This window comes from Lampetra fluviatilis, chromosome 42 (genome assembly GCF_964198595.1).
Source record: "Lampetra fluviatilis chromosome 42, kcLamFluv1.1, whole genome shotgun sequence".
NCBI lineage: Eukaryota > Metazoa > Chordata > Hyperoartia > Petromyzontiformes > Petromyzontidae > Lampetra > Lampetra fluviatilis.
Window position 1 is genome coordinate 10,443,482 of NC_136316.1, and position 22,306 is coordinate 10,465,787.

At 49.6% G+C, this 22,306-nt stretch overlaps 1 protein-coding gene across 5 annotated transcripts in view; it reads right to left on the reverse strand.

Annotated features, from left to right (window-relative positions):
• Nucleotides 1-22,306, reverse strand: part of CEP192 (centrosomal protein 192) — a 128,352-nt gene that overhangs the window by 18,284 nt on the left and 87,762 nt on the right. For all 5 annotated transcript variants that reach the window (XR_013639933.1, XR_013639932.1, XR_013639934.1 and 2 more), the window contains exons 33-41: nt 13,592-13,701; nt 10,627-10,793; nt 9,740-9,783; nt 8,076-8,233; nt 7,655-7,772; nt 4,205-4,307; nt 1,917-2,169; nt 1,011-1,090; nt 302-397 (exon numbers count right to left, since the gene is read on the reverse strand). Coding sequence is in view for 1 of the 5 variants with exons in the window: in XM_078875821.1 (XP_078731947.1) it covers nt 302-397; nt 1,011-1,090; nt 1,917-2,169; nt 4,205-4,307; nt 7,655-7,772; nt 8,076-8,233; nt 9,740-9,783; nt 10,627-10,793; nt 13,592-13,701 (1,129 nt within the window). In the remaining 4 variants the exon portion in view is untranslated. The remainder of the gene's footprint in view (nt 1-301; nt 398-1,010; nt 1,091-1,916; nt 2,170-4,204; nt 4,308-7,654; nt 7,773-8,075; nt 8,234-9,739; nt 9,784-10,626; nt 10,794-13,591; nt 13,702-22,306) is intronic.

Here is a 22,306-nt window from a genome sequence, read left to right on the forward strand (position 1 = left end):
CCAACATCCGTTTAGAATATTTGGCTACTATAAATGTCATCATAATAAGCCACTTTTTTGAGATATCATTTGTGGCCAGGTCGCTTCTGAAAAGAGAGCTATATAGCTAAGTGGGTTATTTCCCCTGAACCTCTGAATTTCATCTTTAAAGTTCACATCATGCATCTTATAAATGCATTCACAAATTAAAAGAAATTTAGTTCACGAGTGAAAGGGCAATTTGGTCAAAGGCTGACCTAGGCAGTGGCGGCCATCAGTGCGAGTGGAGCTGGTGGCCGGGAGTGGGGCGGGGATCACTCACCGTGGCCTTGCCAGCGGCCTCCAGCGTGCCAGCCATGCGTGAGAAGCGGAAGGTGGAGTAGGTGGCACGGAAGACGTCACCAGTGCCAGCCACTCCCTGCCACGGGGGGGGGGGGCGGGGGGTGAGACAACAGCCTCAGCCGGACGGCGATGTCGCGTGACGTGTGAGGTACGACAAAAGAACCAAACACCCTTTCTTGCTGCATAGAAGTTTCACTTGTTCATACCTCCCACCCTTGATGAGGAGCTGGGTTTACATTTTAAGCGTTGTCTATCAACTTCAATTGCGTTATTTTCTACTGGCCACTTGGCGTTTGGGCCTTTGGGCATGTGTTTAATAACCGTGATAAGATGAAATAAAAAACTTTTACGTGGATTATCACACACATGCGCATCTAGCCTGCACGCACCTTTGTGTTTGATCAGCTTCTCACAATTTACAGTGTTAGAATTATTGGTTCATTGTTCCCTTGGGTCAAATAGGTGCTGAGCAATGCTCATCTCCATTGGTGGCCTCGAACCAGCAAAACTTTCGAGACTCACTTTACCACAATTCATCAGTGATGACACCAATCCCAGGCCAACAGATTAATGTTAAAACGTAAATCACCTACACAGTCCCTAAACGTGTCCAGAAATCATCACTGTTGATCACACACACACAGAGACAAGGCTGACGTGTTTCTGATGACCGCACAGCAGCTGCCCACCTTGACATACGGAGGAGCAAAGGAGGTGAGGTACCACTTCACCTCCTCAGTGCCACGGTTGGTGAACTCCAGCGCAGCCTCTGTGACAAACGACAGATTTGGTGCAACCACATACGCATGCACGTCATCAAAACTACCACCGCTATGAATCACAAATCTATTTGATGGCAAGTGTTGTTTGCAAGCACCTATTAAGAGCTATATATTTGTGCTGTACATATATTTATGTTGTAGAGAGAGGCAGTCAGTTGTAGGGTTTGGGAAAAAAAGGTCTTTATAGCTTGGCCTTGAACAGCGGTTGAGAGCCGACAGCACAGATGGCTGAAGGAATGCAATTTCAGACAAGTGCTGCAGTAGACGAGACTGAGTAAGAAGATAGTACGTTTGGTATTCGCACCATTTTTATAACGCGAGGCTATCACAAAGGCACTACTGTGTCACAGACGCGGACTGCAGTCGTTTCACAGTAGGGAGCGATTTGCTGTGTAATTCCAATGGAGGAATTTGCAGGAAATTTCACAAATTTAATGACAAAACAGGCACACAATGGCATTACGGGATCTTTAATGTTTTCTCTCAGGCAGACGGTGCGTATATTTTATTTACGATAAATACATGCGCAGTGTTAACTAGGGTGGCCTACTGGATTTGAACCGCGAAACAAGTGGTGAACGCGCTACCACTGGAGCTGTGCCACCGTCCCGTGAATGCTGACTGGGGGTGGTTGCAAATAAATCATTTGTTGGTGGGACAGAGGGCACGAAAGTGGTGGGGAGAGAAGGCTGCCGGGTGAGTCAATGGAGGAGGCTCTGCCACCCACAGGAGCTCCGGAAAACCGCGCTTCCTCTACTCACGTTTGCGCGATTCACGGAACAATACGACAGGCGGAACAAACGTGGAACTCACTGGACGTTTCTCCGACGCGTGTCGCTGGGAAGTACACGGTCTTGTTGGACACCTCCACGCCGCCGAGCACTGGCAAGGGCAGGGACCGTCTTGCCTGTATGCTCGGTGTGGCGAGCAAGGCGGGCAGCATGGCGGGAGGGATGGCAGGTGTGGCGGGCGTGGCGTGTGGAACGGCGAGCGTGCGTCCCACCGCGGGGCCTGGTGACACCATGTCAGCCTGCACCAGATCCTCTCGGATCTGCACGCGCACCACCTGGACGGCGCCCAAGTGATGCGAGAGTGACGCGAGTGATGAGATGCATGGCTGCTCGCAGTTCCAGATTGAAAAGGCAACCAAAGTCCACCTCGGATTTTCCAGAATCGGATGATAATGCGCGTGGGTTTATGTATTGTAAAGACGTTTTGAAATGTTGCAGATATTTTACGTTCATTCAAGTGTGTATATTTGCTTGTACTTATGACCAAACCACCCAGAATGCATGTAATCTCATAAAATGTTGAGAGCTCAGCAGGGTTTGAACATGTAGTGCCTGGATGGGCGACCACCATGCAACACAGGTGTTATAGGCTGTGGGGCTACAGTGTCAGCAGAGGACAGTGCAACAATGTTCCTTGGCTTCACCAACCCACAATAACCAGCAAGACGAAGTATGGTCAAATAACCGCCACAATCTGCACGGCATGAGGAAGCCCCTTATCCAGCAGTAGAGTTATGAAAGGGCTGTACACAAACACCCCTCGTATAGCCTTAACAGACCGTTGGGGAAAGTGCTGTTAGTGAGCACCAATTCAGGCCGGCATGGCACACGAGGGGGACAGGTGGCCAGCACCATGCGCAGCATAGTGGCGATGTTTACACATTGCACCAGGTACTCATTTGTGGCTGAGTAGACCGAGGGGAGGCTCTGGACCAGTTCAGATAATCGTCACTGATGGTGACCATGAGCGGGAATCGAACCCAGGTCGCCAGCTAAGTAGTGCAGCATGCCAACTGCTGCACTAACTAGTGTGTGTATCTGTGTGTACACAACAACAACCGCCATTCCCCACGAAGTGGCGGTGACATCACCACGGCGCCTGTGTCAGGCCAGGTGCACTTTGAGGCTATGTCGAATGTCGAAGGCTCACTGACAGAAGGTCAAGGCACAGACCCTGATTCCATGGGTTGGCTGACTGAGATGACTGGCAGATGTACCACCTGTGCTCCCCATTGTGCAAACTCTGTGTTTTAGCCGCGCAGACGGTGCTAATTGGCACAGATGTTCCTTTCTAGGTCCCCACGTTTTGCAAGCAAAGAGAAGGGAGGGCATAACTGTGGCCGAGAAAACCCGGAGCTTTGTATGGAGTGACAGGCCAGGTAGCCATCTCGACTGTACCCGAGCATCAATCAATCTCCGATTGTATCTATATTAGATGGGAATTCCACCGGTACATCCATGGGAAGAGTCTTAAATAGTGTTGGGGTCAGAGGAAATCCCTGTCGTACCCCAAGGTGAACAGAAAATTGTTCTGACACTCAACCTCGCAATTTTACCCGAGCCTGCCCATCATCATGAAGGTCCTTAATGATTGTAAGCAGACGTCTGGGACTCCAAAAGCATAGAGAATAACCCAAAGCTCTGGCTTTGACCAGGTCAATAAAGCAAAGATGTAGGTCCTGTTGACCTCTGCTGTAGCATATAGACAGACAGATAAATTGGTGTCAGTACAGAACCGCTCTGGACAAAAACCACATTCGGGCTCCGCACGCTTCTCCTTAGCATATCTAGCGATGTTAAATTATTCTTGCCAGCACCTTTCCCAGGACACCGAGGAGGGAGATACTCTGGTAGTTGTTGCAGTCAGTGTGGTCACCCTTTTTAAAAATGGGGCCCACCAGGGCATCCATCCAATCTTGTGGAACCCGTCCTGTGCACCAAGACGGTTGTAATGATGTCAAATTGGATAGTCTGCACAAAAACGCCACCCTCCTCCTCACCAGTTTGGCTGAGAGGTCATCTCTCTGGAGCTTTACCTGGTTTCAAGTTCAGGATCACCCTACACACTTGCTCAACAGAGGAATCATCAGCCAATCGCTAAGGAGTGGCGATTTCCTCCAATATTTGGGGCACAGCAGCACCAGCAAGGTGAACCCCACCTTGCCCTATAATAATATTAGAGCTAAGGGGGTTCCCCTCCCCCAAAACCTCACAGAAATACACAGTAAAACCTGTGAACCTGTTCACACATATACACACACACATTTGCGTGCAGGCTAAGTTCAGGTGTGCTCCTTGCACAGCCCCTACCTGCTGCTGGTTGTCACAGTGCACGTAAAGCCGGCCACTCCAGGGCAGCTTCGTTTTTGCAGACGTAGATGACGTGGGGCTTACCAGGATGAGCAGCGCCCCCCTGCTCACACGCACATAAGAGAGCTCAGCTTTAAAATAATCCTGGCCCCATGAGATCTACCAATCAGCAACAGCTCACAAATGAAATGTATCTGACACTGATAACTGCTGACATCTAAGCCGCACGAATCAGTTACGAGAGCGGGACATTTTCGACCAGACAACGGTGGATTTATAATGTTAGCACGCTCAGTCACTGCAGTCACTGGAAGGGAATTTTGCTCAGCCACTTCGGCCGGCTGAATGTGTCACTCAAATGCTGACATTTACACCCTGTACCTGGGTAATCGTTTTAGGTTAGCTTGACCCACAGGATGCTCAGGACAGCTTCTGATACCACCTGCTATTGATTTGCATGACTGGGATCAAAGCTTGGTCCATGTAGGTTGTAATGCAGTACGTGAACCACTTGGCCACCACTACCCTAAGAGGACACAACACCACCCCACAGAAGTTACCCCCATCCAATATTACACATGTCGAGGCAAGCACGAAGAAGACCTGCGTAGCACACAAGCACATCATGTGACCAACATCACATCAACACAATTGCCCTTGTTATCTCGTACTAATGTTCATGACCACACTGCAACAAGAACTAACTTTAGGCCGAGTTAACCTAAAGGAAGCAAAGGACATGTTTAGACACCAACTGCAACAACTACATCAACCATAGGAAAGAAGAAGAGCAACAACTACAATTTCACATTCAGGTGGTCAAGCTAGACAACGGCGTCAGGAGTAGCGGAGTGTATCGCCTTGATGTTTCTTTCATATTTGTGGATCGGAACTTGCATCGTTATACATTGCACTGTCTGTTCTGGATGACCACAGTCGAACACTACTGGAGATTTGTTTAATCTTCCATTTGTGTGTAGTGGGTTCGAATTAGGTGCACACACACGCAGCTTGGAGGCAACACTATTTATTAAACGGTAAGTAATATAACACTGTACATGAGGTGGTGACCACCTTCCTCAACTCACTAACACTCTGGAACACGACACAGAGTGGACCAGGCAGGCAACGGCCTGCCTGGCCCAGAACGACGACCCGGAACTTGAGAACCGATGATGTCGTCTTCACTTCGGAGTACAACAGCCTCGATCTGCGTTCACACCACGCTTATATCTGCTCTGGCGTGGCCGGCTCCGCCCAGGCGTGGCTGGCTCAGTCCAGGCCACTCCTCCCTTCCCAGGCCACGCCTCCCTTCCCCCACCTCTGGGAAGGTCCGGGTCCCTCCACCACGAGACCCCCCAGGCACCCCCTTGGGGCCCCCAGCCCTCGTACGGGCCGACAGAGTAGTGACCGTTCTATGTCACTACATGTGCATCAGGTATCTGAATTTGCCATGGTTTGTGCAGTGGATGCAGTTTAGGGTGGACCATGAGCTTCAGTTTTCAGTTTCAGTTTCATTTATTAGGTATAACCCTGTGAGCCATGAGTCTCTTGACTCGGGAGCAGCCGAAACAAACAAAACATGAACAAGAAACATCTTAAAGTGACTACACGCAACAGAAAAATCCAGGAAAAAACAGCAAAGTCTTCAGAATGGCCTGAAATAAAATGTATCGTTCAGGATGACCGCTGCAAAGCATGATTTTGAGTTTTGATTATAGTGTGCTGATCTTTAAAGGTGTATTCGTGGAGGATCAAAGCCAGAGATCTTCTGCGGTGGGTCTTTCACCACACAAGGTGTTAGTTTGGGAGTTATTTTGAACTCCATTCAGCTCTCCAAGCTTCACCAATTGCATTGATGTTGCAGTTGGCCAGTGGTTAGAAGACTTGTACCGATTCAGCTTATTTGATGAACTGCCACGAGTCATGGCACGTCTCGTATAAAGGTAACATTGCATATAATTTGCAAAGCTTGTGCACCATGGATCTCCCTCGTAAAATAGCCGGGCAACTGGCTAAACAGGATAAACCGTGTAACAAATTAAAATAAACTTAACGTACGTATCACATGTATGTATTGTGAGCACAAAGTTTAGATTTTCATTCTTTGGTTCTTTCGGTTAAGTCACGTCTAAAAATAAAATAATAAATTAAAATAATAGCGACGTTTCGATTGCAACACAAGCAATCATCATCAGGCATAAAAGAAATAGCAATAAAAATCTAACTAGAAAACTATAGACAGACATAAGCAGACAGACATCACAAGGACACACAGAGAGAGGACACATATCGGCACAGAGAGAGGGGGTCGTTTCTGTGACGGTCCCTTAAATATAGAGAGGGGGGGGCGGGGACGGAGAGAGGGAGGGGGCAGAGCAAATTAGCAAATCAATGAGTGTACGGCAACGTGTTGCTGCTGCGCAAGTGAGATGACGACGTGGCACGGCACACAAGCTTGAAATTAGGAGAAAGGCACACTAAAATTAAATAACCTCGCAAAATATCGAAATGTGATGTAATACAACACAGAGAGTCGATCAACACACAATTAACGCATAGCCTGGTTGATTACGTATTTCAAAGATTGCTAAGTTAGAATTTAAGTGTGAACATTCCAAAAGAGAGGACACAGGCAGAGAGAACAAATAGCCAGAGAGAGAAAAAAGATAAGCTTAAACGGCAACGTGTTGCTGCTGCGCAAGTAAGATGACGACGTGGCACGGCACACAAGCTTGAAAATTAGGAGAAAGGCACACTAAAATTAAATAACCTCGCAAAATATCGAAATGTGATGTAATACAACACAGAGAGTCGGTCAACACACAATTAACGCATAGCCTGGTTGATTACGTATTTCAAAGAATGCTGAGTTAGAATTTAAGTGTGAACATTCCAAAAGAGAGGACACAGGCAGAGAGAACAAATAGCCAGAGAGAGAAAAAATATAAGCTTAAAACTTCCCCGTAGAAGTGGTTCAATCTTAATTTGGAGCTTTCGTGACTGCAGGAATTATTCTTTGGTTCTTTCGGTTAAGTCACGTCTAAAAATAAAATAATAAATTAAAATAATAGCGACGTTTCGATTGCAACACAAGCAATCATCATCAGGCATAAAAGAAATAGCAATAAAAATCTAACTAGAAAACTATAGACAGACATAAGCAGACAGACATCACAAGGACACAGAGAGAGGACACATATCGGCACAGAGAGAGGGGGTCGTTTCTGTGACGGTCCCTTAAATATAGAGGGGGGGGGGCGGGGACGTGACTTAACCGAAAGAACCAAAGAATAATTCCTGCAGTCACGAAAGCTCCAAATTAAGATTAGATTTTCACCATTCAAGTGATGGAACTATTTTCATGACTCTGGAAGGTTCTCCATCCCAAGTACTCATACTCTCACTCTCACATACACATGGCCACGAACAGGTCTGGCCATCACTCACTGTGGGTCGAGCACACCCTGATGGGGAGTGACGGTCAGGCAGTGCGCAGGCCAGGACAGTTCAAACGGCAGTGCTCGTGATGTGTGGTTCCTCAGCGTCACGCGTCCTTCGGAGTGACCTTCCGCAGACAAAAACCACCCGTTAGGTGTGCTCTCCTCAACCCATCAATGATCGCTTAGCATGCAAATTATTGCCACTGATTCGGAGGCCGAAAAGTCGACAATCAACCTCTCTCTCAGAATTGCATACATCATCACCACGACTGCACCTCTTGGCAAAATTCCTACGAGTCAAGCTCAAGGCATCACGACAACCAGCGTTGTCGATGCCGCCAGCGCGAACTGCTGTGTGAGTGAGCGAGCCGTCAGCGCGAGCTGATGTATGTAGCGAGTGAGCGAGGCGGCACTGTCCCCGTTCGTACCAATGGTGGGCGCCGGCAGGAGCAGCAGTGTGGGCTCGGCGCTCCATGCGCTCGCCTCCACGCCCGCGGCCGCCCCCTCGCTCTGGGGTCCCCGCACGGGCAGCACATCCAGTGAGGTGCTGCCATGCTGCCTTGTCGCCCGTTGGGCCTCGCCTTCCCTGTACATTCCAGTCACCGGTGGGCTTAAAGTTAAACTCTGTTCTACGGTCGTGCTCCATGGACCCAGACCAAATGTTTTACTTGTTGGTACTGCATGAGATAGAAACACAAAGTTGTACCAAGTGCAAAGAGTAGTTCATTATGCAATCTACTCAGTAACAAAAAACTCACATCCATCGATAACACCTCCTTAAAAGAGAAAATCTAATAAACAACGTTTCAGGCAGTGACCCTTGTTCACATCACATAGATGAAGAAGGGTCCTTGCCTAAAGCAGCCAATTATATATTTAAAAAAATCCTTTATGTCAGTGTAAGTCATGAATGTGTCGTTATTTACTCGTCAAGTAATGTATTTTATTTACTCAATACATCTTGACTTAAAGCTTTCGTGACTGCAGGAATTAATATTCAATGGGTCTTTCAGTAAGGTCACATAGATAGGTTCAAAGAAAATAACAAAAAATAACATTAAAATGCTAATTTCTCACATTAACATAATCACCGCGGCGCGCTCGCCGTGGAGGATGCTCGGCGATCTTACATTAACATGCAAATTTTTACCTGGCAGCCCTTTGATTGGTGGAAAACCCACCACCGCCGCAGTCGCTGCCCACCACTTACATTAACATTGGCTGCTGACATTTGGGCTACGCCCATTTCAAACCTTTATAAACAGTTGTCTTTAGAAGCTAACCCCCCTTTTCCTGATGACGCCCGCTTGTGTTGCGATTGAAACGTCGTAGTTTTTTGCTATTTTCTTTGAACGTATCTACGTGATCTTACCGAAAGACCCAAATAATAATAATACAGTGGTACCTGGGTATACGTCGTTAATTCGTTCCAGAAGGTAGGACTTACACCAATTGTGAACGGGGCATACGCGGGTACTATACGCGGTGACTCATCCCGACCCATACAAGTTCTAGCAAGCGCGTCGTATCCCAAGCAAGACGTCATATCCCAAGACATTTTCTCTCTCGAAAAACACGACGTATACCAAATTCGACGTATTCCAAAGCGGTCATATACCGAGGTTCCACTGTAATTACTCAATACATTATTATATAACTACTTTCATTATCCACATACAGAAACTAGCATCCCTAAATATTTGCCAGCACCCCCCGATATAAAATTCTGCTCTGGCCAAGAGACGAATGGGGAGTGACAAGGTGGCTCAGGAAGCTGAAACCATGTCAGAGACACTCAGCTGTCTCCACTGAGAACCTGGGTTTGAATCCAGGTCTGTACCGCCCCGTACTGCAGCTCTCCCACCTCTCAACATTAAACTGGGTTCTCAGGCATGGAAAGATCGAAAACAGCGGGGAACCTGGTTTAATCTTGGGCGACCAAAACCCAGATTTGAACCTAGAATCTCAACTGTGCAACCGTGCTGATTTAGGGCTCTGACGCAGCCATCTTAAGAACCCCGATGAGCAACCTGAACCAACCGAGTTTCCCCTCGAAAATTAACATTAGAGAAACGTGCAATCCAACGCGTACCTGCTGGTGCTGCGCCGCTGGCCACCGTCATCCCTCAGGTGAGTCTGCAGGTGCACAGAGTTCATTCAGCATCAATTATATTATCAGTCCACCCTCTCACTGTGAGACGATGAAGGGCCCTTGACCCGAAACATCACCTAATATACACTCTTCCTTTTAAGGACCCAGTGTTATTGACAACTGTGTTGAGTTTGTCACTTTCTCTGTTCATCCTACAGGCACAACATTGTCCGGCAGGTCGATGTGTGAGAACGCAAGCATGCGTGCAAGAGAATGAGTGAATTAATGATTAAATTAGCGCATAAGGAAGTGAGAGAATAAGTGTGCATGAAAGAATGAGTGGATGATTAGTTGAGGGAAAAGCTGAATGAGTGAATATGTGATCACCTGGGCAAGTCGCGAGTAAGCGAGCTTTACGATGGAATGACTGAGCGCAGTGACTGAGTGGAGCGACTGGGCGGAGTGACCGAGCGAGTAACCGAGCGGAGCGACTGAGCAGAGTGAACAAGAGTGACCGAGCGAGTGACTAAGTGACCGAGTGGAGTGACCGAGCGGATTGACTGAGTGAGTGATCGAGCGAGGGACTGAGTGACTGAGTAAGCGACCGAGCGAAGTGACCGAGTGAGTGACCGAGCGAGTGACCGACCGGATTGACCGAGCGAGTGACTTGAGGAAGTGGCCGAGTGGAGTGACCGAGCGGAGTAACCGAGCGGATTGACTGAGTGAGTGACTGAGTAAGTGACCGACCGACGTGACCGAGCGGAGTGACCGAGCGGATTGACTGAGTGAGTGACCGAGCGAGTGACCGAGAGGAATGACTGAGCAGAGTAACCGAGCATAGTGACCGAGCGAGTGACCGGGTGATCGTCCGCAAGATCTCCAGGCACCTCTGCTTGTGCCGTGTCCTCCAGGCTGTCGGCGTAACCCGTGTCAACCGTGTCGGTGTCTGCAGCCGCTCCCGGCTGGACCGCACGCCCCGCGAGAGACAGCAATACACGGCTCATGTGGCTGTAGAAGGAGGCGGCGTCATTGGGCCGCTCTGGAAGGTCGTACACTGCACCCACACAGAACCGCGACGCATTATGGACTCTCATTCATATATCACGCATAGTCAGCAAAGATCCATTGTGCCAAACGTGTGACCTCTTGCAACAGCATTCAGATGAACTGCTCTTGCTGTCATACCGTTGTCGAGTGATTTGTTTGATTCACGGATCACGGGGGTGACCACAGGAGCAGAGCCATTCCTTTGAGGGTCGCAGTCCGCTTTGAACATCAACCGCCAAACCAAAGTGAGTGCCATTTGCTGGAGTCTGCGCATCAAGACGGGGTGACGTGTCGACAAAGTGACAGCCATCGCCCTCAAACTAAGCTCTCAATCGCTAGGAGACCGGTCTCAGATGCAATGGTGAAATTTCTGACGATCGCCGAACCATCGGATACCGAGAAGAGGTCTTTGGCATCCCATGTGGAAGGACTGCAGTCGATCCAAAACAGCCTGGAAGCAATGGCCAGGCCTCCGCACCATACAACAACACTGACAAAATATAGCACCAAATGCGGTTCAGACCATTAATTATTCCTGAGGCCAGGCCAATTCAGGGCATGACATCAGGTCTACATCGTTCGTCAGTGGTCTGTATAGATCCCAATTAGATAAATGCCTCCCCTGCTTCAACAGCATTACTGTTGATTACGCAGGGTGCTTCTTGAGGTCCGGAGAAGCCCAAGTTCTGGACTCAAGGCAAGTTTTTTCTTTATATACTTACACTTGTTAACTCAGGAAGGCCTCACCAACTCTCAAGACTTTTTTCTGGAAGGTCCTGGAAAAGTTTTGCAGTCGGGGCAATGTTGCTGCCGTGTGTGATCCCAATTGAGTAATGTGCAGGTAATATTTCAGCATTGGGATGTTTGGCCAATGGAGAAAACTGGACAATCGGGAGGGATCCATAAAGAACCGGGGGAGGTACATACACATAGGTTTCTAAGTCGGGATCTGAACCCAGGCCCTTCTTGCTGTGAAACACCACTGTTACCACTTGCGCCACCCTGCTGGCCGAACACTCAGCATCTATTTTAAAAATACACATGTACATGGACAGCCCTTCTGTCAATCAACTTCTGGATAAGGGTCTTCCGATGCTGCGCAGGTCTAGAAGGTGATTTTACCAAACTTAACCATGATTGCTCGGTAAGTTCCATTCGTGTTTTGGGTTGTTGTCGCCGTTAAAGGATTACACTACACGATGAGGTTTTGCATGAAAGGCCAGTGTGCCAACACAACCCACACTGCCTCAGTCTCCTGTCTCTTTTCAGAAAGGGTGTTTATTTTAGACAGAATTAACCCAGAGTTGCCACAGAACTCGTGCAGAATGCCAATTTCCACTTGTGCTGTAGTTCATGGCCATGATTGGAACATGGGTCACTGGGATTGTTACCGAGTGCAGGAAAACCTTTCCAAACACAACTCCATCGAATGCGCGCTTCGGCTCTGCTACACGCATTACCTGATGAGCACGTGTCGTGCCGGGTACGTGTCGTGACGAGTGCGTGTCATGATGGGTATGCGGTCATGTCAGGTACGCAGTCGTGCCGGGAATGGGGTCGTGACGGGTACGCGGTCGTGATGGGTACACGGTCGTGAAGGGTACCGTTTTCCAGAACACATGGGTGATGTTTCGGCTCTATGTGGTTAGACGCTGCAAAGATTATCATCTCCCCTCATGCACAATGGCACATCTCGAATGTTCACATATTGACGCATGCGTCGAGATGTCCAGTCGTTGAGGACTTCATTTCATACGGATGCCTGGATGGCGAATCATTAACGTTCAAGTGACAGGGACGAGCGTCGGGCTGGCAATTCAGTTTTAAAGTGAGCGCTGCACGCAAGTGGTGTGGTACGGGAAGAGTAATGGAGATGGGTGTTTTGTGTTGAAATTTAAAAATAAAGAGTGTACACACACACACAAGAAATGAAGAGCGACTCAGCATCCATCAGTACAAAAACAAGAGCAGAAACCTTAAAAGCATTCGTTAAGGGAGAGGGGTGATCATTTCGAACCCAGGAACACAACCATATATGTACCATAAGGTATATTATTTGTTGAACACAGTTTTGCCCAAAAACGGAAATTTACATAAACACAACTCCCACTTTTGGCAAGGTCTGCCTGGATAGGAACCACTTACTCCATATACACAAACCAATATAAAGATCAATGTTTTAGCCTCACAGAATCAAGGAGCGAATGCTGTTACCGAGCACATATTAAGGCTGGCACGGCCCATGTGGGAGTGTTGAAGCGATCATATTAGACAAAGTGAACCTGGGGAAGAGTTCAAAATATTTACTGGTGTTGTGCAGCCTGAAATGAGGTCTTCACATTGTATTGATAGTCACATTTTAATGTGCAATTTAATTGAGGAACTGTGTGTTGGCTTGGAGTGGTATGGAACTGTTGTTGATCTTTTGCTGTCTTGCCCCAAGGTTGCATTTGTTGTTGACAAATCGGAAGGAATTTACGGACAATTTATACTTAAAGTATAAACTTTATTTTTACGTATTTATTTATCGTGACTAGCTTTACCTTTTCTCTACTTTGCACTCCTAATGGTTTTTGTATTGTTTGATGTTGTAACTTGCTGACCCGCCCGGACTGGACACCTGTGAAAAAGAGCTTTATAGCTCATCGGATTCCTCTCACAGTCTAAATAAATAATTATTAACAAGATTCCGATTATGGATCTCTCCAAGGGGCCACTATTCCTAGGTCATCTTGGGATGAAATAAGGTCGCGGGCGAAGACCTTCCCCTTGGGTCAGCTGAGCATGCAGCGGTGGTGCACTTACCCTCGGTCACGGCCTCCTCCCCTGGGAAGGGCACATGGAAGTCGACGGCCCTCAGGGGGTTCTCCTCCGACAGCGCCGGCTTCCACCTCCCATCTGTCTGTGCCATGGCCCTGTTGAGCACACGTGCCGCTTAGTAACAGAACCCAGTGTACAGTAAAGTTGTTAATAAATGCGTTGCCTCCAAGAACGGTGTGTGTGAGACTCAGTTACATACACTACACATACATGGACTGACACACACACATCGACTCACACACATATATGTAGCGCTGTAAATGGGCTACGTGTACTTACCTGCAGTAGCAGACAGGGCCCACCAGGGGCAGTAACTTGGACCGGCATGAGGGTCGCTAGATTCCCCAGCCCCAAACCAGGGGGGGGCTGCGGGGTGTTCTAGGATGCCCCGAGACCCCCCCCTGGAACTCTCTGGAAGAGAGGCGTGGCCAGGGGCGGACACACCTGGGAAGGTGTATAAAAGCCTGACCTCTGGACGAGTCCGGGGCCAGTCCGAAGACCGAAAACCAGCCAGCCTAGGACCCTGGGAACTCCCGGGGCCCGACGTCCTTGTAAGGGCCGGGACGGAGAGGGCCAGTGGTCGAGACCCATACCTTGGCTGGGTCGGGTCAGTGTAGCCTCCCCTAGGTCACCCTTAGCCGGAGGAGAGAGAGCCCGTGGTCCCAGCACGCGAGCCCGGAGGTCGTACCTCCCCAGGTAACGGGTATAGGGGCCGCCGTTACCCCTTTGTGTTAGGGACCGTTACTATTGCTGTTACCGTTATTGTAAATAAACGTGTTACCTCTACAAGTCGTCTCCACTCTCCTTGAACCCACTGCACATACATCGACTCACTCACACATCGACTAACATACACACATTGACTAACACACACAACGACTTACACACATACACATCCACTAATACACACAAATCGACTTTCACACACACACACACACATTGACGCACACACACATTGACGCACACACACATCGACCCACACACACACACACCGACCCACACACGACGCACACACATATGGACTAACACGCACACATGGACGTGTACACACACACATTATTACTTTAATATTTACGAAGTAAGTTTTTTTAATTATAGTTTTCTATGTGCGTTACTTTAGCGAAAGAAGCAAGGAAGAGGGAAAATGCAGGTGTGTAATAAGTAATTAAGAGCGAGGGCGATGGTGTTCCGCCATTTTTGTGCAAACATTTTGCGCGAGCAAAAGCTGTAAATAAATGAAAGTCAACGATTCAAAAATCAACTTATCCTACCTGTAACTATGAGCAGATGCGCACCAATTAAGCATAATTGACATAACGTCACTGCTCAACCCCCGTACTGAGGGGGCAAGTGTAAATATGTTCGAATGAAGACGAAATAGCATACAGTATATTTCTTTGCTTTTTGGTTCTTTCGGTAAAGTCATATAAAAGAAAATAAATTAAATAATAGAATACGACGTTTCGATTGCAACACAAGCAACCATCATCAGGTAGAACTGAATTTGAGAGAGAGACAAAACACAGACACGGAGTCACACAGACAGACACATAAGCAGAGAGTGACAACATAGACACAGAGAGAGAGAGACACACAACATAGACACACAGAGACCCATTGCCTCTGTGTCAAGGCCTTAAATAGAGAGAGAGGTGGGTCTGCTGGAGCAGAGAAATTAGCATGTTAATCAATCCACCCCGAAGCAAAGAAGATCGAATGGTCCCCATGAGAGCCTGGTAAATTTTAGAGAGAGACAGAATGAACCAAACCCAGGCAGCACGGCTTATGCCGGCTTATGCCATGCTACCTGGGTAATTTTATAAAGTTAAACCCGACGGTGCATGAGCCAAATCCCTCGCAAGTGTTGGCCACACACAAACAGGCAGACAAAAAAATCCTTTTATAGGTTAGACTAGCGGGAAGAACCCGGCATTGCCCGGGCGAAAAAGACACACACACACACATATGGACTCAAACACATTCATCGACTCACACACACACATTGATTTACACAGCAATCCCGAATGCCACAGCTAGAGCAATTTTCTCCATCTGGCAAACCTTTGCAAGGAGCAGGTTGAGAACAAAGGTCTTCCCAGTACCCCCAGGTGCATCAAGGAAAAAAATGCCTCCATTTTTTGTCTTAATGTCTTCCAAAATTTTGGTGTAGGTTTCTGTTTGTGCATCCATCAGCTTTGGTTAATTTTCCTCAATAAATTTAAGAAGCTCTAAACCATCATAGGATATTTGATGTAGGATCTCTTGAGCAAGGGCATGCAGGTTGTCCCTGTAGGGTGTTGGTAGTCCCATAGACGTGAGGTTTTTCCACCAATTGAGTGCAGTTTGTCCTCAAGAAGGATGAGGGCCTGGTTGAAAATTACATAAGAAAAGTTGACGTCGAGGTTTGGATTTTCTCGTTTAGCTCTGTGGAGGATGCCCTCACTCATGGCCTCTTTTTATTTTTGCCAGAGTCCCATGGGGGTTCGATGGGCTACAAACTTGAAGATGTATGCAGAAGAACAATCTCAGTTGGGAAGGGGACTAACAGACGCTTCTGTCATAATTCTAGATTTGAAGTTTTCGTGGCTGCAAGGATCCATACTCTTTGTTTTTTTCGGTAAAGTCACGTAGGTTATAAAAGAAAACAAATAAATTAAATCATTACGTTTCGGAGGCAACACAAGGTTCCGTCTTCAGGTGGAACCGTCACAGCAAAATTACTGTATCAAGTGAAGAGAGCTCTAAGAGACACAACCTTATATATACTGGTTAAGGGGAGGGGAGAGGAGCCAGGATGGGCCGTGGGGGGGGTATAAGTTGGTGAGGTGACGACCTGTCCTGCAGCGGACCCGCCTGGAGCTTTGTGATGTAGATGGCGGAAGTAGATAAGCAAGCCGCCTTTTGTTATGCTCGCTGGTGGGTTATATTCCAAAGCAGGCAAGCAGTGTGTAAAAAGCAAAAAAATTATTATGGCTGTACAATTGTAGGGGTGTTAAGGGGGGGCTGACAAACACACACGAGTGTCTGCTCCCACACGCTACACGGGTGTCTACACCCACGTCTACACCCACATCCGCAAACGGTTTACGCTGGGATCCACCACAGCCCCACCCCTCGGGCGGCGGTTGCTATAAAAGGCGGGGAGCCGGAGGGCTCGAGGTCCCAGTGGGTGAGCTTCAACCAGTGAAGAAAGAAGACCAGCAGATAGGCCCTGGAACTCCCCCGGCTTGCCGTCCTTGTCAGGGCCGAGGGGGGGAAGGAATCACTCGCCTGGAGCTGGGAGGAGCGGCACGGCGGGACGACGGGCAGCGCTCAACGGCAGTTCCCGCCACGTCGCCGGGGCTGCAACTTGATTTTGCCGCCATAACTACAGTGGGTGCTGCGGGCGGGGCCCCGGCACATCAGGGGGAGGATGCTGACCAACCAGAGGGCGCTGCGTCATCAACAGGGGCTGCTCGCTGCTGCCTCCGCGCAGCAGCCGCCACGTCATCAATGGCGGCTGACTGTGGTGTACGTCAAGCATCGGCCAGCGTGTCACCAGCGGTGCGACCGCCGATGGCGCCCGCCATTGCTCCCGACACTGTACGGGAGAGCGGGAACGGTGACCAGCGAAACGCATCGGCAGCGTCCACATTCCAGCAGCGTCTGCCGGTCCTCAAAGAATTAGTGTCGGATGGCGGTGACTGGGCTGCATTCGAGCGACATTTCTTGGCTCACCAGGAGATGTCAGGGTCGACAGATGAAGAGGCGTTACGAGCGCTCCCGGCGACGCTGGACAGCGACGCCCTCGCCACCCTCACTGCGACGACAAAGTTGGCGTGCGCTACGCTGCTATCGGCACTCCGACTCCTGGCCACGGTCTACGGGCCACGATCTGACTGCAGACAGCTATTCTACGAGCGACGAAAGGGCGCGAAGGAATCGCCCCTTGCTTACCGCACGGCTCTCTTGGCCCTGGCGAAGGCGGCTTTTCAACGAATGGATGAAGAAGGAGTGGACGCTATGGTAGCAGAGAAGATTTTGCTGCTGGCTGAAGACCTGAACATCGTCATCATTGCACAAGACGACGCAGACATGTGTTCTCTGCGTGCTGCAAAGCACATCCATGCCAATCTACTGTCCCAGCGTCGTAAGGCGAACAAGGCGGCCGCCGGGCACTCCGTGGCTGCGACCGTCCCCACACCGGAGGAGGTCTTTTCTGCGGGTCGCCCTGCGGAATGGAGGTCCGGCGAACGTCCGGCTCGGGACGTGCCGAGCCACCAGGATCACCCCAAGCCGACCGGGGCACTCACCCGGTGCTATAACTGTGGCCTCCGGGGCCACGTAGCTTCTGGCTGCCGGGCTCCTCGGCAGTGCGGTGCAGGACCTCGGCCAGACGATGCTCCTCTTCCCAAGGCTCCGCAGCGAAATCCGGCAAGTCGTGGCACCACACATGTTCTGCCCACATACGCATCTGTCACTCACATGGTGCAACGGACGACAATTTGGGTGTTGTTGAGTCGAACCGCGGCGAGATGGGGAGGGCGCTCCAACTGGGACAGTGGTCCGCGCTGGCTAACCGCATTGTAGCCGCGTCGGCGAAGTCGTCGGTTGTTGTGGACCATATTGACGGGGTTGAGGTGCGGGTTCTGATTGATACGGGAGCATCGGCAACAATTGTGTCCGAATTGATTTACAACATTCTTCCCGTTCAAAGTCGCCCTTTGCCTCCGGGCGATGTTCCGTGTTTTGCTGCCAACGGGGGCTCGTTGGGTATAATTGGCCAGATTCGGGCACAAATTTGCATTGGAGACATTAAATTATCTGGGCCGGTGTTAGTCTCGTTCTCTCTGGCTGTCCCGTGCCTGTTGGGGATGGACTTTTTGGATAAAATTCCGATCAGGATATTGATCGACCAGGGTTGTATTGAACTCCCTTCGGGCTGACGTATGCTATTCCTATCCTCCCCCGATACTTTGCGTACGGCCTGCGCGACGGTACAGGCGCTCGTTACGCAAACAGTACGTGTTCCACCGGGGTCTCAGATGCTCGTGCCTCTTCGGTTGCGTCGACTCTTCGCTAAAGGGGTTTTGGATCGCGGTGTTTTGTTGGGACCGTCAATGGCAGCGGAAAATGGGCCGGATTTGATAGCTGCCCAGACAATTGTTGGTGGGAACAAAGAGCCGTTCATCGCGGTTCTTAATGTCGGGCTGCGGACGGCTGTGGTCCCCCAAGGAACTGGGCTTGCGCACGCAACGCCGGTACCTTGTGAGGAACCAGTCATTGGGCAGGTGGCCACCGCTCCTCCGCTGCAAATGCATTCGGACCGCGATGAGAGTTGGCTAAATGCACTTTGTGCAGGATCATCTGACCTGTCCGACTCGCAGCGTGCCAAATTGCGAACCCTTTTGCGCGATTTTTCCGATGTTTTTAGTCAGCACAAATACAACATTGGCTGTACGAAAACGCACCGATCCGCCAAAATCCCTTTCGGTTGAGTCCCGCCGAAAAGGATGTCAAATCGGCTGTAGATGACATGCTAGCTGCGGACATTATATCTCCTTCAACCAGCCCTTGGGGCGCACCCATCGTGTTAGTCAAAAAGCATGATGGGTCTTTGAGATTCTGTGTTGATTTCCGTCGACTGAACAAAATCTCGGTGGCCGATGCGTACCAACTTCCTCGAATGGATGAATCCCTTGACGCCCTGGCTGGAGCACGATTCTTCTCCACGTTGGATTTGCTGTCGGGGTTCTGGCAGCTCCCTCTGGATGATGAATCGAAGCCGAAGACGGCTTTTCGAACGCCACACGGCCTATTCCAATTCAACTACTTGCCAATGGGGCTCCACTCAGCTCCGGCAACTTTCCAGCATTTGATGGAATTGGTTCTTGCTGGCTTGCAATGGGATGTTTGTCTGATCTACCTGGACGATGTCATTGTCTTCAATGAAACATTTGAGGAACACCTTCAAAGGTTGCGGACCGTTTTTTTAAGATGCACGCTGCAAATTTGAAATTTAAACCGCAGAAGTGTCACTTGCTCCGTGATTCTGTGCGGTATTTGGGTCACATTGTCGCTCGGTCAGGGATTTCTACCGATCCTGCCAAAACACAGTGTGTCAGCTCCTGGCCCACTCCCACCTCAGTGGGGGAGGTCAGGAGTTTCATCGGATTTGTGTCGTATTATCGGCGGTTTGTTGCGGACTTCGCGACGATCGCTAAGCCTTTGCATTTCACTGGGGCCGGGAGGAGGAGGCCGCTTTTCACTCCCTTCAGGATGGCCTAGTGGGGGCCCGGCCATTGAATTACCCCGACTTTTCAAAACATTTCTTGCTCGATACAGACGCAAGCAACACGGGCATTGGTGGTGTGCTTTCCCAGGTAGTTGAGGGTGTAGAGCGCGTGGTGGCATATGGCAGTAGAGTTTTGTCTCCGGCGGAGCAGAGATACTGTGTTACCCGTCGTGAACTATTGGCAATTGTTTTTTTCATTCAACAATATCGCCCATATTTGTACGGCCGGCACTTCACCGTCCGCACAGATCATGCGGCGTTACAGTACGCCTTGCGGGTTCAACAGCCTTCAGGACAATTGTCTCGATGGCTGGAGATCCTTCGAGACCATATATCGCAAGGGTGTTCGCCACACGAACACGGATGCTCTGTCGTGCTTGCCGTCCACTTCAGATTGCGCTTGCCTCCGAATGAGAGCCCTGATTCGGTCCTTGCTGCCGCCGCTGATGTGCCTGTGATTGCGGGTCCTATTGAGCAAGAAGGGAGGGATTCCTTGCTGGGATTGACTGTTGCGGAGTGGGGACGCCTCCAGATGGAGGATGCCTCCCTCCTGGGGTTGCGGCGTCGCGTTGGAGGGTCTGTTCCGGCTGCGACGAAGGTTGACTCATGGCGGCTGCACCAGGGTCTCCTGATGCATTGGGACGGAAAGACCTGTCGCCACAGGCTGGTGGTGCCTTGCACACTGAGGGGTAGAGCTGTATGGGCTGCTCACGAGCGGCTCCTGCACCTGGGGACTCACAAGACCCTTGCCATGCTCCAGCTGAACTTCTTTTGGCCGGGCATGGCAAGGGATGTGGATGATCTTCTCAGGTCCTGCACTCAGTGTGCACAACGGAAGCCACCGGCGAAGGGTTCCAATCCACCGCTGCAATCTATCTCTGTTACTCGGGTTAACGAAATCGTCGCACTTGACATTTTGGGTCCATTCCCTCCTACGCCTAGGGGTAATTAGTACCTATTGGTTGGCGTTGAATATTTCACGCGATGGCCTATGGCTTGGCCCCTCGTCAACCAGTCGGCAGCAGCCGTCGCCGAGGCCTTTGTCCAGGGCTATGTCCTCGACTAGGGCGCTCCGGAGCGGCTGCAGACCGACCAAGAGAAAAACTTCTCTGGTAACCTGCTGCACGAGGTGTGCGAGCTCCTGGGTACGAAGAAAATTCGTACCTCCCCATATCACCGACAAACTGATGGGATGGTGGAGCGGCTACATAGGACCATCACGGCCATGTTGTCCCACCAAGTGTCAGAATCCCAGACCGATTGGGACCTTCATATCCCGGGGGTTTTGGCGGCCTATAGGATGGCTCCCCATGCAGCGACCGGCTTCTCGCCCTTCTTTCTAATGTATGGTCGCGAAGTTGAACCGCCTGTCATCAACTTTGAGTTTAAAGACCCTTGCTAAGATGTCATGTCTGTCTGTTGGCTTTCGGTTTGGATAAAGTTGAACCTGGATCCTGCATAATGGATGGGCATAATGACTTTGAAACCCCCCCCCCCACCTCCTACACATTTCACTAGTACTAATCACATACCAGCATTTCCCATAAATATGCTAAATTCCTCTTGATATGCAAATTTTTTGTCAAGGCGCCCTTTCCCCCTTCCAACCCAGCTTAAATATACACTCCAAGCGTGGTGGTGTTTCATTCAGACGCTGTCTCCCCGACAGACCTGGTCTTCACCTGAGGACGGCTGCTTGCGTTGTGGCCGAAACGTCGTGAGAATTGTTTTATTTTTATTATTTTATTATTTCCCTTCTACGTGACTTTACCGAAAGAACCAAGAAGATGAATCCCTGCAGTCACGAAAGCTTAAAATCGAAATTTACATTACTATTGTAAGATTTGCAAACTTATTTTTATAATAATACTTTTCTATGTACGCGAGTTTAGCGAACGAGGAAATAAATTAGTACTTAACATTGCCATGTTGAGGACTAGTCCCGTGCAGAGCCCGCAGCCTCGCCTAGATTGCCCAGAAAGCCGAGGTGGCACCTTGCAGGCTGGGGGCTGAGTCGCTACCCCCACCCGCGCTACAATAATACTATCTAAGCGCTATAATAGTATCTACCGACCCTATAGTACTAAGTGCACACATTGGGGTGGGGGGAGGGAGAAGAGGACATCACACTGTGAAGAATTCACCTCAGCGTTTTTGTATTTTTAAGCATTTTTAACGCGAATGATAATTTTTGGCGATCGTGTGTGCATTGCTAGGGGCAACCGCTATTAGCATTTCGCGCATGCGCAAATGCGTGCTTTATCCCGTGCCGAGCGGCGAAAGTAAATAATTAAATGAAGAAAAATCGTACTTAATCGCTAATTAAACTAATTTAAAGTTGACGGATGAGAAAAAAGAATAGCGCTTGCTTACGACGGGGCTTACGGCGTGCTACCTGGCTATTTTTAGTTTGAGAGCCAAATCCC